The sequence below is a fragment of the Malurus melanocephalus genome, unplaced genomic scaffold, assembly GCF_030028575.1.
Source record: "Malurus melanocephalus ecotype Western Australia unplaced genomic scaffold, MMel_1.1 scaffold_20, whole genome shotgun sequence".
Taxonomy (NCBI): domain Eukaryota; kingdom Metazoa; phylum Chordata; class Aves; order Passeriformes; family Maluridae; genus Malurus; species Malurus melanocephalus.
In genome coordinates, this window is record NW_026623252.1 from 897943 (window position 1) to 916973 (window position 19031).

General features: G+C 47.1%; 1 protein-coding gene across 1 annotated transcript in view; it reads right to left on the reverse strand.

Annotated features, from left to right (window-relative positions):
• Nucleotides 1-900: 900 nt before the first annotated feature.
• The window catches only part of SLX9 (SLX9 ribosome biogenesis factor), a 40305-nt gene continuing 22174 nt past the window's right edge, over nt 901-19031 (reverse strand). The window contains exons 3-6 of the mRNA XM_057389821.1: nt 8583-8651; nt 5419-5572; nt 2893-2961; nt 901-1513 (exon numbers count right to left, since the gene is read on the reverse strand). Of these exons, the coding sequence (XP_057245804.1) occupies nt 1387-1513; nt 2893-2961; nt 5419-5572; nt 8583-8651 (419 nt within the window). The 3' untranslated portion in view covers nt 901-1386. The remainder of the gene's footprint in view (nt 1514-2892; nt 2962-5418; nt 5573-8582; nt 8652-19031) is intronic.

The following is a 19031-nucleotide window of genomic DNA, read 5'->3' on the forward strand; positions in this document are numbered from 1 at the left end:
GCTTTCTCTTGTCCAGGCTGAACAATCTCAATTCTTGGATGTTTTCACCTTCTTCATCTCCCACCTTCTCTCCCTTCCAGCACAAKGATGGCTGCAGCCAGGGCTGGCCAGGCTGAGGATGGAGGATGGGACAAAGTCATCATCACTCTGTGGCCTCTGCCAGCAGGAAGCTCCTGCCAGGCCCTGGGGGAAGAGGGGTGGCATTTCTCTAACAGGCAGAGTCAGCAACAGTGTCTGCAGTGGCAGAGCCGAGAGGCACCAGACAAAGCCTTTGTTCAGCAGTGCCAGCCTAGAGACAGAACAGCAGCAGCATTACTGGTGAGGTATGATCAAGGTGCCAGCCACCCCCATKGCAGCTGGTTAGCTGGCTTCAGCATCAACTTGGGTCAGAGTCAACTGCTACTTTCCCAAGGGTAGGAGGCATCAGTAAACTTTTTTATGGTTCAAAAGACAACACTGGTGTTTGTGGGTGTCAAATCAGGATCATCTCCAATAGGGAATGGCCCTGCCTTCAGTTGTCCCCTATGAAAATTCACTGGGGTTTTCTGAMCACTGGTAAAGGAAAGGCCTGTTCMAGAGGGTCCCAATCCTGAAAATGACTGGCTGAAGTTCATAGCCTGCAGGCCAGATGTGCTCTGGGATGCTTCCTATAGGGCAGGTAAAACAGTGAATAAGGGCCAAAAGGAATGAGCATCGCCCACAGGAAGCTTCCAGGGCAGGAGGAAGGCAAATCCATGAGTTTGATGCCTTCTGCAGTCATTTCTCATCACTTATAGCAGTCTCCTGATTCAGTGTACACATGGAAAGAACAATTATTTTGTGTCATTTTTCCAGAGAAGAAAATAAACTCATATGTCAATTCCTATTTACCAAAACAAGAGCCAGACAAATTGAGTGCTGTACAAAAGTATGTTTATTCCAAAGATAAATTTCTCACAGAAAACAGTGTCTATGAACCACAGCATTGGTCATGACAGAACTCTAAAAGCCTCCAGGGCTTGGGGTCCTGAACCATCCCAACAGAGCAAGTAGGAATCTCTTCTCAGAGTTGTCAGGAAGCGGAGGGAAACGACAGAAAACAGACACACGGCCGTTGGCCCAATTTCAGAAATTGTGCCTGCTCACTAGAAGAGCAAATGTATCAAGACACTTTGCAGGGAGATTAATGCCTGCACAAGGATCTCACAGAACACCCTGCTCCGTGCAGACTGCCTGTAAAGGAGCAGCTGCCCCTGTCAGGAGAGAGAGCTGCATTATTCCTGCAGACAGAAACCAGGGCTGTTGGATTTAATCATCTGCTGAGCTGCCAAGGACCAAAGTGGCTGAGAGGTGGTGCCAGGGATGTGCTCCTTCGCAGCCTGTGCACGTCTGGGACCAGCCRAAGCTCTAAAGGGGTTCCCCTTCTTCCTCCTGCCTCAGCTTCTTGGAGAGGTGCTTGCTGATGGCCAGGAGGGGGTTGGCTCTGTACTGGGGATCGGTGATAACCTCATGGAACCGAGCCACTTCCTCCTCTCTGAGGAAAGAACAACAACACATCAGYTCTCTAAGTGCCTCATGTGAAGGGGAATTGAGCAGGTAAAGACAAAACCCACAAAGCGGCAGATTTCTGTAGAGACACAGTGATCCTGGGTGTAAATCGCAGAGAGAGACAGTACAAGAATAAACCTAATTTAGCCAAGGGCAAAGCTCAAGTTGCTGCCAGCTTCATGGGAGCCAGAGACTTGATCTCATGCCACACAGACACTAACAATCACGTTAGTGTCCAGCATCACTTGGGAATGGTTTTTTTAGAGCTTTTTCCTAGTAAACCAGAAATAAGAGACTGTAGGTCTGGTAAACCACCAGGAATGAAAATGACTTCATATTGCACCAGCACAAAATCAGATTCTCTTTAGACAGCTCATCTACTGACTCYTTATTGCTGAACATTGGGCCTTGGTAATCCTACATGCAACACTAGCTGAACACCATGGGAAGAGCATGACAGAATTACCTCTGCATGCCTGGCCACAGCTGCTTCCTGGGGAAAAAGWCTTGTCTTAAAAAGCAAGGAAGCAGGGAAGGACAAAGAACAGAACAAGAGCGYAAAAGAAAACCTGTGAGTTTTCACATAGCCACATCCACTGCAGCATCCCCAACTGCCTCAGACTGCCAGGCTTGCCACAGCCTCGCCAGACACACACTTGATAGCACTCAGCCTCTTCCCTCCCAAGTATGGCCCTTCCCTTCAATGCTCCTGCCAGAGGAACAGAGAGAGGAGCCAAACCTGAAGCTTGGGTTGGGGCAATAAGGTGAGCCTTAGGGAACCTTTCATTCTGAACTAACACCCTGGGAAAGAAGCCTCAAGACCTTCCTCCAAACTTTTTCCCTCCCAAGAAGCACAGACTTCCTAGACCACCAAAATGTAAAGAAAGGCAGAACTGAGCAAGAAAGGCATCCCAGCACCAACACTGGGCTGTTTCTGACAGAGAAGGGCATTCATGGAGAGCAGTGCTGGATCYGTATCCTGACTGTTCAGCCTGTTCAGTTTGAAGCTGCATGGCTCAAAACTGACAGAAATCCTGGAAACAAGAAAGCAAACACTGCCAGATCACAGATCCTAGCCCCAGGAGAGCTGTGCTGAGGGAAAATGAAGTTCTTGATGGCAGTATAAACTATCCAACAGATTATATAGAGGATTGCCAGACTAAGCCCAGCAGTTATTTGGAAACATTTAAGCTCTCCATCCTWGTTGATATTCAAAAGCCAAGGGGACATTGGTCTTAAGCAACCAATTCTAGGCAACCTTGCTCAAGCACAAGAGTTGGATCAAGTGACCCCCAGGGGTCCCTTCCAGGCTCAACCATTCTGCAAGGCTGAGCAGGGACTGGACACTGACAGCTGGGTACTTACAGGAGCTGACGTTTCTGAGCTTGTTTCATCAGACAGAAGTCTGCTGGTTCTGCCTTTGCTTTTAAGTGGCTGTGGAGAGAAGAAACAAAACAAGAGGGTATTAGAGAAGAGCATTAATTTAGCAATGGCTGTGTAGATGGAAAGAATCCAGGGATTCTGCATCTGCCTTCCCAGAAAGGACAGGTTGTCCTGCATAGAAATCCTGTACTGAAAGGCAATTATTTCCATAACCAGGCATTGCATGGAAATGCAAACTCTTTCCACCTGAGGCTGACAGGGCAGGAGGCATTACAGGAAAACTGGATCACCAGTGCCAGGGCTGGTCATTAGCTGTCCATGCCCAGATCGCTTTCTGCTTAYCACTGACCTCCAGGTCAAACTGATCCTGTTGCTTAGAGAAAAGATTCCATCGACCCTCCCCTGCCCTGCCACCACACGTGTCACCTCTGCACAGCTCATGTTCCCTGCTGACAGCGCGGAGCTCTGGCCCCTGCAGCCACCCATTACAGGGAGAGCCATGGATACTCAGCAGGAGRAGGGAGCTGCCAGCCCTGCTCTGGATTCTGCACTGGGACCACTGGGATACAATGTGCTGTAATGCAGGATTGTGCTCCATGTGCAGCAGAGGCACGGCAGCAGGTATAGATCTGCCTGCTCTCAACACATTCCTTATTCCTGGGCAAAGTCCAAGGAGAGCAGAGGTGTAATCCCATCCCACGTGGTGCCCGATGCCAAGCAGCAGCAGAGATTTACCACAAAGCCAGWGCTGAACCCCAGCAAGGGACACATAGAAAGATTGCTTTTGGGACTTGGGGTGCACAAGGGGAGTTGCTGCTAGAACTGGACATTAAKGAAAGGAGAAGACATTCCCACTCTTCAGGATTACATAGATAATTGTTGGAAGGCAACAGGGGAAACAGGTTGGAAAAGGGGCTGCCTCTGTGGGGTAGCTTCTCCCCAATTTGCTCTGAAGCTGAGCCCCAGCACACAGGCCAAGGGGGAGAAAGAGGGCCTGCATCCCACTGCTCTGTTGGGACAAGGATCAAGGAAAAATATTCCCATACCGGTGGGTGCTAGGGGCTATGGCCACCCCCACCTGATCTGCCCCAAAGGTTAGAAACAAAACAGTTTCTCACCTTCTCTTCAAGACAGCAGAATCTGGTCTYGGACAGTGACCTCCTCTTCCTAYTTYCCACTCTGGCACRCTACCTTCYATCCTGTTATTTTGCYTTTTTTTCCTCCATTCTWCTTTTCTTCCTACTCCCYTTGYCTTACWTTCCTTCACATCACTCATCTCCATYACCCCTCTCTGTTCAATCAGCTCCTACTCATTTTCCTCTCCTCTCCCTCTCCTCATTTTTAACACCTCAGCACAGGAACAACTTCTGGTCCTAGTTTGCCTAGAGTGCTCACAGAAGCTCAGGAAAACCCCTTCTCCAGATGGATGGCAACCCATGATCACCAAAGCAAGGCTTGCCAAGCCTTTGTGTGCCAACAAGTTGCCACAGCAGTTCCTTCAGAGGTGAGCAGCTCTGCAGAGGGTGACAAATAGTACAGTACATCCCTGGCTGGGTTTCCCCCCAAAACACCAGCAGGCTGCCTGCTCACCTGGACCTTGTTAGGAGCCCAGTTTCATTACACTTCATGGCCTTCATTCATTATAAAACAGAATAAAAACCTCCCTGTAATGCGCTTTTACCCTGCAGGAGATCAAATTCCTGGAGAATCTAATCTTTTATTAATAATGCTGACAAATCACCAGAGTATTACCCTTCCTTTCTGTGATGATTCAAATCCTATAAAAGCTTCCTCCGATTATTTCAAACACTTCTACACAGACATCCAGAAAGCCAGAAGCCAGCAAGGGGAAGAAGAGCTCTGTAGCTCCTCTGTACCAGTACCAAGGGGGCTGATTTTGGGTTGGCAGGACACAGGCAATGTGGGTGACATCAGCCCATGTCAAACTCCCACCTCCACTGTGCCAACTCAGGCTTCCAAAAGGAGAGACTTTTGGGGAAGGTCTGGAATAGGGAGAGAGGGAGCTGACAGCACAGAGGCAACAGCCAACTTAGCCACGCTTTTGGCCTAAGTCACACTGCAAGACAACAAASAATCTGGCCAAAGCACAAAGGGCTTGACCTGCCTCAGGAGAAAGCCTGGATGAAGGTCTGGAAGCACAGAATGTCAGCCTGCAACACCACAAGCCCAGGTTATCAGGTGAGCTCAGCAACATCACAGTGTGGACACTTGCATGCCACTCCTGCAACTCCCAGGACATCTGGATGCTCCCAGCCTGTCTCATGCCAAGCCTCATCTGAGCAATATGATTCCCCTCTTGGCTGTGGGCTCAGAAGACACATTTCACCTTTTTTTCTTGTGTCAAGTGAAGCATGGAAAGGGTTGAAATAAAGTTGTGAATGAGACGCTGCTCTCCTCACCGTTGCCTGTAGCTACAAGTTGAGCTGAAGGACACTTCAGCCTGCAGGAAGAAGGGAAATACACAGCCCATCCCTGAAGAGCACATACCTTTTGAGAGGCTTCCTGCCCCTGCCACCTGTGGTCAGGTCTGAGAGCTCAGGCAGGGCTTCCATCAAGGGCTGCATGTCTCCCACCACAGGTGTTGCTTTCCGCTTTGCTTCAGCTTTTTGCTTCTGCTTGGCCATCTTCACACTTTCTATTTCTGAGTCAGAAACAAAGCATTACTGGATGAAGGGGGAACACCTGCAGRAGATAACCTTGAACTAAGAAATTCATAGATTGCTTTACAGTTTWCAACAGGCCAGAAGTGATTTAAACCAGGGAAAAAATGAACAAAACGCAGCTGAGTCGTTCCCTCCCTTGATGGGTTTGCTTGTAACTATATAGATCCCTTCTGACACTACAATGGAAAGTGAAATTCCCAGACTGTTTTTGTCTGTTCCCATCCCTTACACTGTTCATTGCTCACAGCAACACAGCACAGGAGTCTGGCGTGGCAAAAACCACACTGACCTTGCACGGAATTGGGAAACAGGAGGGGAAGGGACAACCCAAATACAGCCAGCTCCACATCCGGCCTTCAACAGGCACAGCCCCCTCTCTGCATTGCTGTTGGGACCAAACAATGGTCTCCTAGCACAGGCAGAAAAGATGGACTTAATTTCAGTTGTTTACTTAGTTCGCAGCAAGTYGAGGTTCCACCTTCATGACTCACTGTGGAGTGCAGGCAGTCAGGCAATGGATAAACTGGACCCTTGGAAAAGCACTGCACCGAGGGGAAGATGGAGTGACTTTTCCTCAGTACCATGTCTCCCAGTCTCCCTGCAGCAGCTCTGACAAGGGTGTGGGCATAGAAAGCTCCACAAATGTTATATCTGTCTCCTCCTTTACCTTAGAAAGTGGGCACTGAAAGCCACAGGCTGCTGCCTCAGTTCTTGAGGCTTCCTGGTGTAGCAGAAAGTCCCACAGCTGCGCTTCTCAGAGCCAGCAGCTTCCAGGGTGAGCACTGGCTGAATGCATCCTTTAGGACAGCCCATGAAAACCCAGCACTGCTACAAGCCTCCAGCTGGTCCTCCAACTGCAAGGATGCACCTCAGTGCTGAGCTACAAACTCCTTGTGTGGACATGACAGTGTGCCAGAAGCYGTGGGGCTGAGCTGGTGACACAGGGAGACCAACAGCTCCCAAGGCAGCGTGGCCACAGAAGCACAAGTCCTTTCAGAGGGAGCACAGTGGCAGCCACTAACAGACCACAGTCCTGGGGCCAATCCTGCTCCCACARTCAAGGATGCAGAGCTCATAATCAGTGCATGGCTCCTTTAATACCTTTGCCTTGCTCGTTCTCCAACTCAGCTGAGTTGAAGAGCAACCGTTTTCCATGAACTACAGTTTTGCTGTACATGGATGTTTGTGATAAATCAGGATTGGAAACACTTCTCCTCACAGCAATCCCTGCCAAGAACACAGCTTTCTGTTCTGCATCACTTCTTTTTTTGGCCTGGCTTTATGAAGCCGACTACTTCAGTGCTTTCATAAACAGTATGTGCTCAAAATTTTCAGACACCTGATTCTGCGCAAACATCCCAAATTCTTTTCCTATGAAGTCTTGTTCGTCTGAGGAGCCATGCAATATATGTATTTTTAAACGTGCATACTTCTAATGTCTCAAGCATTACATAAGTTTTTTCCTCTCTCTAGTCTCTCCTAAGATTACTTATTGGAATGGAAGAAAGCTCCAAGWTTTGCATTTACACTACTGGTCTGAACTTTGGTTCCTAGGGTCTTGGCATCCAGTGTCACAAAAACAGCCCTGGGACAAGAASAAACAACAAACTCAGATTCAGGAAAACAGAGATGTAGTGATAACTTCAGCAGTCCAAGTTGGGTTCTCTTTTGGGGGACGAAGAGTTCTTTCTTCACAAAGAACTGAAAGAGTTTTTCGGTACTTCTGTGCCTGTAAAGCACTTCTAACACCTAATCACCTAATATCTCCTAAGACAGATAATTTGGCCTGGAGTTATTGTCTTGGTGCTCTCCTCAAAGCAAAGYCTCTGCATTTCACTCGTATTCCCTCAGCTTAGTAATTTCAGAGCCAAGAGAAAGGGAAAGAGGCCACAGCAGGGCCAAAACAGCACACATGATCTTGGAAAAGACTGATGCTACAAAGGCATCAGGAGGGCTGGATTAAGAGAGTGAATTTAGGGATCCTGCTCCGGGGCTCTTCCAAAGCAGCTGACCCATCCACGCAAGATGTGAAAAGCACTGGGAAGCTGTTGGCTGATTGTTTGGGAGGAGGTTTCCTTCACACTCATGCGTGTTAAATTCTCTGCTTTTTATCTAAGAAGATCCAGACACACCATCAGTGCAACTGGAGGAATCACAGATTAATGGACTCGTGCTCAGAGATCAGGCACAGAGAGCACATGGTACAGCAGAAAGCCACATGCCTTTGCCCCAAACACAGTCTGYCTCCAACTCTGTTGGGCAAGAAGGTGTTAGGGAAAAAGCCTGTCCYCAGAACAGCTTCAGGTGACACAGAGAATCCCTCTGCTACACTGGGTAGGACAGCACAATCCCCTACTCTGCTAAGACACTCAAAACAAAAATACAGACACTTCCCACAGGAAACAGAAGCATTTCTGCCATGGGCTGGTTTTGTYTAGCTCATATTTCACAGCCTCAAGAAAGGCCAGACTGTCTGGTAAGAGGRTTCACTGAACTGTAGCATGTGGGAAAGAGCAGTAACACAACCAGCAGTATCCAGAGCTCTGCCTTACTGAGGGGCAGGAGGGCCCACTGCAGGCTCTCACCACAAAGGTTTGGGATTAGCTGCTGGCAGCATGGAGCTCAGCCCCAGGCTGTCCTATCATCCCCACAGTTCCTGAGCAAGRAGCTCCACTAGACAGCTACTCACATCTGTACCAGAGCTTTGAAAGATGGAAAAATATGSTAAACTTACATGGGCACAGTGTCCTTCTGAATAAAGAAAGAGTTTATGTAGTCACATATATTACACATGGTAAAAAGTGAAAGTAGAACTGGGGCAATGACTGAGCTGCTTGGTACTGAGAAACAATACCTGGGACATTTACCCCAGTGTTGGGGAGGGGAGAAGGTTTCTGAGAAACATTTAGCCTCTCCCAGCATTGTCACCCAAACCCMCTGCACAGAGATTACCAGACCTATGATGCCCTGTGTCGCAGGAATACTCACTCTGCAGCCATCTTTCCTTCCTCAGCTTCATCTTCTCTTTTTTGGAAAGAACTGTTTTTTCTTCCAAACCTAGAAGAGAAGAGACATRAGATGGAGTCTGGCTCCTGCACAACAGCTTCTGTTCAACACTTGATGCTTTCAAACTTGCTGTCAGGACGGGCAGGCTGCAGCAGATCCAGCCCCCCTCTGCACCCCAGCTTTTAGCCAAACAAATCAAACCTGCCTCGCTGTCAGTTAAAAAACAAGAAACACTGAAGTAGATCAGATCACCAGCATAGGATTATAGAATGGTTTGGACTGGGAAGGACCTCAAAGCTCATCACATTTCAWGMCCCCTGCCATGGGCAGGGACACCTTCCACCAGACCAGGTTGCTCCAAGCCCCGTCACACCTGGCCTTGGACACATCCAGGGATGGGGCAGCCACAGCTKCTCYKGGMMAMCTGTGCCAGGGCCYCACCACCCTCATGGGGYGAATTTCTGAAATATATCCARGGCARCCCTAAGGAGCAGCTGATCACCAGCAGCTTATAAAAAACACTAGAACCTACTATTTACCAAACTCAGTATTTGGAAAGCAGCTATTGAGCACTGATATSCAATATTAAGTAAAATAATATCACAAATATATTTACTGTAGATCTGTTGCAGGTGCTATAAAATTATATCTTATTTCAGGTGTTTAAAATAAAATTTACTTTAATCAACTTTCCTTCTGAAATGTGCTGGAAACACCAGAATTCCAATAGAGTAACAAGCTCCTTAAAGATCACTCCTTTCACTTTAACTTATTCTTAAGTCTGGGGATGAAAAAGTACCCCTTTTCCCCCCAAAAGAAACAGAAAAAAAAATTCAATGCAATTACAAAAAACGGCACTAATGATAACTTCTCTGAAGCTACAGATCTTTTAGGATGATTTAAACAAAATCAGGATCTTGCTTTAGTAATTTCTTAAGAACAAAACAAACCTGCTGGGGCKGAGAGGACCTTTCCATAAAACCAACAATCACCACCATGTTTAGAGTTTTTAAGGACAGGGAGAATKAAGCTGCAGCTTCCACAGCCTTGTTTCCCAGAAAAATTAACTCCCAGAAAGTACTTAATAAAACCATGTTTGTTGTGGCATCAAAGCAGATGCTGAAAACAACAAATTGCATGTTCCAAWAACCAACTCTGAGTTACACTCATCCCTGATCCCCCCATATTTGTGATCTCAGGGGATAAAAGGATGAATCACAGTCAATTATCACACAAGTATTACTATTATGGGGTTTAATTATCACACCCCAATGATCTCCAGAAGGCTGCCAGCACAGGACACCATGGCTGCTCCAGCCTGCCCAGATCTCAGTCATGGCAGTGCTGGGAAGATCCGCCCCTCATCTGGAAACACAGTCATGACTTCACAGGAAAAACAGCACCTGGCAGCATTTATTAATGAAAACAAAAAAGCCCAATCCAGCCAGCTGGCCAATTCTAGTAATAACAGCAGTTCAGGTCTGGGTTGGTGTTTCTTTCCCCCAAACAGTAGCAGAATATTTGAGGAAACACAATGTTTTCTTGGCAGGAGCCCAACCTCGTTGCTGGCCGGGGAAGGTGGCCACAGATCACCAGAAGGTGCCTGGGGGAAAGGAGCCACATCCCTCCTCTACCAACAGCCAATTCCTGACCTTTTCCATCATCTGGGTCCCTGGACACTCCATTTTCCATACCCYAGCCCGCCCCTCAGAAGGCTGTTCTGCTGCTGGAATGTGCAAAGTTTGGCAGCTTCCAGTTGTGATGCTGAGTGCCAAAACCCCTGGAAACCCACTGGAGAACAGTGGAGGCCGAATTCAGCTGGTTAATTAACACCACAGACTGTCCCCAACATAGTCTTTTATTTTTATTTAGCTTGCAAGCACTTCTGAGATCAAAGCCAAAYGGCAGCTCCACTTTAATTATTTTCCTGTGAAAATAGAAGGGTTTGAATCCCCTCTCCAGCCCATTCCACAGTTAATTTAACAACACTTGCCTTTGAAACCCTGTGTGTGGAGGAAAGGAGAGCAAGCCCCATTAYATTAGCTGAGGGTAATTTCCATACAGTAAACTTGACAATTATTCATTTTAGCGAGAATGTGTTTCTTCTTCCTTCCCTCTGATCTGTGCAGTACAAGACATCTCAGATATGAACAGATTAAAAAAAAACACAATAGCTTTTTGCCACCTACATCAAGCGTTTGTTATTACTCCTGGCAATCCTCAGGATCCTGCTTTCATGGCAGAGAAGCTGATTTTGTTTGAGGATGGCTTCCTTAATTTCAGAAATGTTGAGGGTTTTTCTGGCAAAGGACTCAGACTCAAAATAAAAATTGAATGTATCTTTCTATATACATACAYATATATCCATACATAYATATMTATATATATATATATATAYATAYATGAATGCTTTCCATAAWGAASTCCTTAGACTAAATATATCTGTAAATCCTAGCTTAGAAATCCCTCCCCATTTTAACATTTCCAGGCATTCCAAAAGAAGCTGGACTGAGTAAAAGCTGTAACACTACAGGCTTCCCTGCACCAAAATCCTACTATTTAAGTTTGGCTCTGYAACCAAGAGGGTTTGACAGTTCCAGGAAACTACGTTACTTGGAGGATTTGGCCATGAGCAGAAATACTCAATAAACCTGTGCAATGTCACATGGACAGAGGAGGGTCCTTCAGCACAGGCATCTCCTCCCCCCTGCAAAGCTCCACTTTCRCTACGAGGCATTAAGAAACAACATKTAACATGAACTGTTATTCCCAGAACCCTGATGATACATAACAGYGTAAAGTTGTTGCTGCTCAACATTTGTATTTTAGCAAAGTGAAGTTAAATAACAGCAGATGTGTTAATTTTAGCCTCRGTTGTATAATAGCAAGAATGAACATATGCCTACAGCTGTGAGATGAGTTCATGAAAGAAGTCAGACTACATCCAAAAGCAGAATACTGGGTGTGGTTTGGGATTGTTTTCTCAAATTACATAGTGACATTTGTAAATTGTGCACTACTCTTGTCCAAGGAAAGTGCCTGGGAAATGGTAAGGATGGTCTCCTGGGCACACACAACAGCAGTGTGACCTGGCAGCTGTCAGTGCACAACCCCTGAAGGTGTTCTTATTCCTCCAGGTGGAGAACTGGAGGACAACATGGGCCAGGCAGAAAGCCAGCCACCATGTCCTCTGGCAGAAATGATGCTCCACTGGAGCCAGCCCGGCAGCTCCCTGCCCTSATCCCACCACAGCTCCAGAGCCGTGACCTCCAGCCGCACTGCCCCCAAAAGCATTGATRGGGAAGGGTCACCGGTGTGATCACAGCTTGGAGGTGGCAATGACTGAGGCAGGGAGTTGTATCCAAGCTCTCTGTCCTCTTGCTGTTAGAGACACCCCCAGAGACAGCCTGGTGCCTGCATGTGGGYACAGAATACACATGTTTGGGTTTTGCCCAGCCCAAGCTCTGACACACCCTGAGCAGGCTCGGGAACCAGTGTTGRAGGAAAAGGTGCCAGCTCCTGCCAGGCCAGGGCAGGTTTCACCATGGATACAGCATTTGCTTTTCATCATCTAAAACAAGCTACATTATTTTTGTTCACACTTAATCATTACACCAGCATGCAAGCCCTCCTCCTGCCCCAATGTGGAAGGCATCCTACAAGAAGTGGGATCTGCGTTCTCAGCCCCCTCCGACCCCCTGGTTATTTAAAGCAAAGCCTACTTCCAAGGCTGGCTTCCCCCAGCACCCCAGYGCAGCTCGTGTCCTCACAGCAAGGTCATGGCTCCGTCAGGCCTGGTAAACACCCCCAGGCTCCAGGCAGCCCCAGCAAGGGCACGAGCCTCCCAGGGCAGCAGAGCTCAGACTCRGTGCACAAGCCATGTTCCATTTGAGATGGGAGAACGACCCCTCAGGAGGTGACCAGGCAGTCACAATTTGCACAGCAGGCCGTGAGAGGCAGCTCCAGAGACACAGTCTGTGTTTCCATGTGATGTTTTCAGTGCTGCTGGCACACTCGGTCCCTGCCACAAGGTAAAAGCACCTCCTTCTCCTCCTCTGCCSAAGGCCTGTGCATTGCAAGCCCTCACCCTTCCCACCTGCATGCTCTCAGCAGCTCTCCCAGCACACAGGCTGCCCTTTGAAGTCTCAGTCACAGACAGGCACACAGAGGATGCTCAGGGTGGCCCAGTGTGTCACTCTTCCTAAAGCCACTTGTGCAGCTGAAGTTATTTTTATAACCAAGGCTGAAATGCCGCAGGGAACCCTGATTCCYGAGCCAAGCATGCCACAAGGACTGCAGAATGCCTTGTCTAAGCCAGGAGCTTGGTATTGCCATTTTCAGGCACAAAGAAACTATAGAATGGTTTGGGTTAGAAGGGACCTTAAAAACCAACTCATTCCAAACCCCTGCCATTGGCGGGGGAAGAAAAAAGGACAGGTCTCAGTAGTCCCTAACATGGAAAACTTCAAAGCCCACAAAACAAATGCAGAAAGGCTYACCCACAAACAGGTGCCCTGGGAAATCCGTGGCATGTCAGGGACTTTACAAGACCAGGTATCCCTATCTCCTTTGGGAGAATGAGTCTGTTTACAAAAGAAGACATGTTAAGGCCTTGAGCCTCTTTGCATGTACATGGAACAAGTGTGTGTACATTTCTTCCAAGAAAAGAGTTCTCCAAAAGTATCCTAAATTACACAGTGCAAATATTCTTATTTGTTAAGGAATGGCATGGCAAAAAAGTTGATCTTTGCTTTCTCTGACACATATTTGCTCTCTGCGCAGCCCCATAAACAATTTAAATACCTGTGATCACAGTGAATTTAATTTTATGCCCAGCAGCTCTCAACAAGTTCTGCTGTAGCTTCTAGCCTTACAAAAGGTCACCCAGTCCCAAGAGAAGAGCAGCAAAGGCCACAGCACCAGTGCACCATCCCTGGAAGCATTCTAAAAGTGTGTGGTGGCACTTGAGGACATGGCTTAGRGGGATACCTGGCAGTGCTGGGGAAATGGAGGGACTCAATCTTAGAGAGATTTTCTAACCTTAAAGATTCTATGATTGCACAAATGGCAAAGCCTTCTTGCAGTCAAGCTGGCCCCAGGAGCTGTAGGTCTGCAGCATTCTCAGATTCTTCACACTCAGCCAAGAAACTYGACCATGCCAATGTCCTGTTTTAACACTGTGAGCAGAGAAACCCCACAGRGGGCTTCTGAGGGCAACTTCATGGGCCCAGCCCCCTCAGAGAGGAGGGCCAGCCATGCTTTTTCTTCCACCAAACATGCATAAGCCCAAGAGTCACAACCTCAAGAAGTGCAGACAGTGGAGCTGAGGCCAAATGCTGTTTCAGGTAGCTCTAGGGAAGCCTGGACCCTCCCTAACCCAGAGGAAACAACACTAGCTGAAGTGGCTCAAGATATTCCTGAAATAAAAAGTTGGTGAGCTTATACCATGGCATTAAGCATTGCCATTCAGTTAAGGCAGCTTCCTCTGCTGCAAATGACACATAGGGGAAGATACAARAATACATACATATATATGTAAGGATGTATATTCAGATATAGGGCTACGCAAAGACCTCAAGACCAGACTCTCAGAGGAAGGCTCACTCCCCTGGGAGCACAGGCAGCCCTCATTTCCCAAAGAGATGAGCCTTTCCAAAGGTGCAGCACCCAGCCCCAGCACAAGTTTTGCCGATAAGCACCATGTGACCCTCCTTAGCATTACACCCACTATACCTGCTTCCCTGCTCCTGCTGGTCTGACAGGATCTGTAGTGCTTCTGTTCTGCTGCTGATTCTTTCCTTTGAGCTCAGAGAGCCACTTGTCCTCCCTCCTCCAACCAGCACTCACACCATTTCTGGGAAGCAGCACATACACTCTGGGCATGAAGCACTCCTCCACCAGCTGGAGAGCATCTTTCCAGAAAAGGCCCTGGGGCAACCACGTTTAACATGAGCCAGCCCTGTGCCCTTGCAGCAACAGYAGCCAGTGGTGCCCTGGGATGCTTCAGSAGTGCTGCCAGCAGGTCAAAGATGGTGATTCTTTCTCAGTATTCAGCAGTGGTGAGGCCACATGTGGAGTGATGGGTCCACTCCTGGGCTCCCCAGGACAAGGACGACACACAGTCAGGGAGTTAACCCAGGTAAGGGTCACTGAGATGATTAAGGGACTGGAGCATCTTTTACTTGAGGAGAGGCTGGAAAAGAGGTCTCAAAGGAAATTCTATCAATGTGCACAATACCTGATGGAAAGGAAGACAAGGGAGACAGAGTATTTCCAATAGGGCACAGTGACAAGACACAAAGAGCACACACTGAAACACTCTGTTTTGGGGATAATTTTTATGATTTTTTAACTGTCAGGGGGTTATGGAGCCTCCAGGTCTCCATTTATAGAGGTATTCAAAACCTGACTAGACACAGTCCTAAACTACCTGCCTTMTCTGACCAAAGTGGACCACCAAAGTAGACTCCAGCCAGTCTGCAGCACAATTTGGACAGCTGGCAAGAGTCCTTTCACACAAGATAAAAACTTCTATTTTAGCAACAGAGATACGTGCACCAGAGTTATTTGTGTGGATGTTGCAGTTTCAGTAAAAAGCAGTGAGAAGGACAAGAACACCATTTCTGTRAAAGCTTGAACAACAACAAATCTCTGGAATGAGATTTATTCTGAGACCAGGAGTAATTCAAGTTTATCAATGGGTATATTCTCTCCTTAGGGCTTACTAAGGGAGGCAGAATACTCAAACATTCCTATGCTTTTTGACAATCCCTTGCAGGCCTGCATTTGAAAGAGGTTTTCCCCAAAATAYCCTTTCCTTTCYTGCTAATAAGATTACCTTTGACTAMACTGTCTTTTGAGATGTTTTAACAATCAGTAGTTCAGTATCTCTACAGTATTACACAGTGAAAGATCTAGATCTGAAACAGTTGCACTATTAGATTTTATCTGGTGCTACTAATTTATGCAAAAAGCAAGAATACATTAGTATACCCTAATTTCATTGCCTTTTAACTGCATAATAGCTAGTAGACAATTAAATTGGCATTCCCTAYGGAAGTTTTCCATCTCCACTGGTTCCTGTAACTCTTCTCATACTGTTTCTGGCATTTCTTTTATGGCATTTTACCTATGCCTCCAYATATGCTCTTTCAGCAACTTAGGGGAAGCAGCTCTGCTCAACTATACTTGTTTTTACATTTCCAGTAGATGGATTCAGTGGAGACACTACACTCTACCACAGAATCACAGAATGCTTTGGCTTGGAAGGGCCCTTAAAGATCAYCTAGTTCCAACCATGACTGCCTTGAGCAGCATTTTATGCTGCATTTCCCCTCAAAGCCAAAGCAGTGGTTTGATGGCGTGCTGGGAAAAGGTGAGAGAGCAGACAAAAACAGGGAAGAGAGGGAAACAAAATAAGGATTGAAAGAWGCTCAGAGAACAGAGAGACAAAAGCACAGAGGGACAGACTTCCAAGGCAGACAGAGAAGCATGGCACTGTCAGGTGCCACTGCAGCACTGGCAGCAGACCAACTGCACACAGGAGGAGGTGTGAGACAGCACCTAGAACGAGATGTGGAGTTGTCTGCTGTTTTCTCAGGGATTACAGCAAACACTAGAGTCTGTTATGTGCAGAGCCCCACCTTCTGCCCCACTCCTACACACAGTAAATTTCATGGATTCATTGGTTTGTTGGTAGAAGTACTGAGTTTTCTTCATTTCTTTGAGTCAAAGCATTTTCCTGGGAAAAACATGACATGGAGGGATTGAGACACATTGCATCATCTGGAATCATTTCTTTAACTGAAATGAGGAAGGACAGGCAACCGGACCGTGTTCACTGTGCAGCTTGGTGAAACAAGAGCCTGCAGGAACCTCTCCCTTAACCATCTGACAAGGCAGGGATGCAGCCAGTGGCAAGAGCTACAGCTGGACATTTTCTCAAGAGATGGAAAATAAGTGGCAGGAGGAATCTCAGGGATCAGCCCTTCCATCCTGCTGAGCTGACAGTACACACTGTACCTGACAGCAAGTGCTGGGGAAAGAGGAGACACAAATAACACAGAATAAAATAACACAAAATAAAATAAAATAACATAAAATAAAATAACTAAAATAAAATAACATAACATTAAAAAAATAAAATAAAATAAAATAAAAATAAAAATTAAAAAAAATTAAACAGCATTGCCAGCTGGTCAAAGAACGGGATTGTCTGACTCTGCTTTGTACTGCTGCAACCTCATCTTGAGTCCTGAGTGAAGTTTTGGGCACCATAGTACAAAAAAAGACATCAAGCTGAGAGAGAGCATCCAAGAAGGGCCACAAGGATGAGGAAGGGTCAGGAGGGGAAACCTTATGACGAATGGCTCAGGTCACTTTGTCCAGCCTGGGAAGACTGARGGGAGACCTCAGTGTGGTCTTCAACATTCTCCCAAGGGCAAGCAGAGGGGCAGACACTGATCTCCTCACTCTCATGCCCAGTAACAGGACTCGAGCAAAGGGCAGGGAGCTGAGTCAGGGCAGGTTTAGGTTGGATATCAGAAAAAGACCTCTAAGATCAAGTCCAACCACTAAGCTAACAGTGCAGGTTCCACCACTAAGCCATGTCACCATGTACCACACACACCTTCTGAACACTTCCAGGGATGGGACTGCACCACTGCCCTGGGCAGCTGCTTCCAAAGTCTGACCATCCTTTCAGTGMAGGAATTTTCCCCAATATCCAATCTGAACCTGCCCTGGTGTAACATGAGGCCATTTCCTCTGGTCCTGTCTCTTGTTCCCTGGGAGTAGAGCCTGAGCCCCACCTGGCTRTATCCTCCTGTCAGGGAGTTGCAGAGATTGAGAAGGTGCCGCCTTCAGCCTCCTTTCCTCCAGGCTGAGCCCCACCACCTTCTACAGCTGCTCCTCATCAGGTTCATGCTTCAGACCCTTCCCCAGCAGCACTGCCCTTCTCTGGACATGTGAAGAACCTCCCATCACACACACTGAGGTCAGGCTGTGTGATGTTTTACACCACTTTTACCAGGGACGGCTGGCAGGGCCAGTTCCAGGTTAATCACACAGCTCCTATTAAAAGCTGCCTCTGGCCAGAAGTTTTCAAAGACTTTTGATGGACACAATCCAATGTGAACTAGTAGTGAGACTTCGCTGCAGACACACATTTTTTTCCATATTAAGCCACATATCTGCAATGGATCCACCCTGGAGGTCTAAAGGAGGGGTGGGAATCAAAGCAATGAATACCATGAGGGAGCAAGGAGTTCAAGGTGAATTTTTTTGCACTCTCTGTAATGTGGAAGCCTGGCAGAGAGACACATCTTCCAGCCAGTGGCYACTCAGCTTCAGAATCAAGTCAACCACTGACAGATAAAGGGAGGCAATGCCCTTTCCCAGAAAGCCCCAGAAGCAAGATGTTAACTGGCAAGATGTCCATCTGCAGTAACCACTGAGGTAGTGCAAGGTTTCTGGAAATTTATGATTGGCAGAGAACAAGCAGGAACAGGCAAGAAGCAACAGCACCAGCAAAACAGCAATGCCCAGACCACCACTGGCCAAGRACTTAAAACTATTGAAAGACAAAASAGAAAACAAATACCACTCTAAGGCCCTTCTACACCATTCCTCCCAACACATGCACACATGATGATCATTACTGGGATGACATACTGTTACACATAATTAATACATTAACTCATTTGACTGCTGAATACCCAGTGATCAATACTTAATTATATTTCCAGGCAATACAATAAAGTCAGCCAGAAACTGCATTGAGTAGACTCTGCAGATATGGAACATCAGGGTAGAAACAACACCATCACAAGATCAGCCGTAAGTAGGAGTTACATACAGGAGYTTCAACAGCACAGAGGGGAGAGAAAAGATCACATCACAAATGTCTCCGTGGTGAAGGAGGAAGAACTGAGCCATGAAGGTCAAGAGAAGATTGTCAAAACTGGCTGAAATKATAGGTTCAAATGACAGGGACATAYGGTTGAAGSTCTTACAGARAGAAAAAARGGAGAAGYAGGAACAGCAAGGGAAAGGGCAGAAATRAGGACATTAAAGGAAGCTGGACACCCACAGGACACCATTCAATGTTCAGTGAGGTTTGTCTTCCAATAGAAAGCTGCAGGGCTACCACAGCAAAAGCRAAGCCCACAGAAAGCCATCTGAGCAGATATGGAGAAGAGAAGGCAGGAGGATCATTTCTGTCCCCAGTCTGGGGAGCTGAAGCACCTACTCATTAAGCCCTCTCTTCTCCACAGGGCACACAAGGATTGGACAGATCCTTTCCTTCCATCAGTTAAGAAGGAATAAGCATTCAGGGGCACAGCAGAAGGCAGAGAAGAGCTGGGTGAKGAGAGAGTTCCCCCCACCATTACTTCCTCAGTGTCTAGTATCAAGTACTTCCCTCCAGCAACT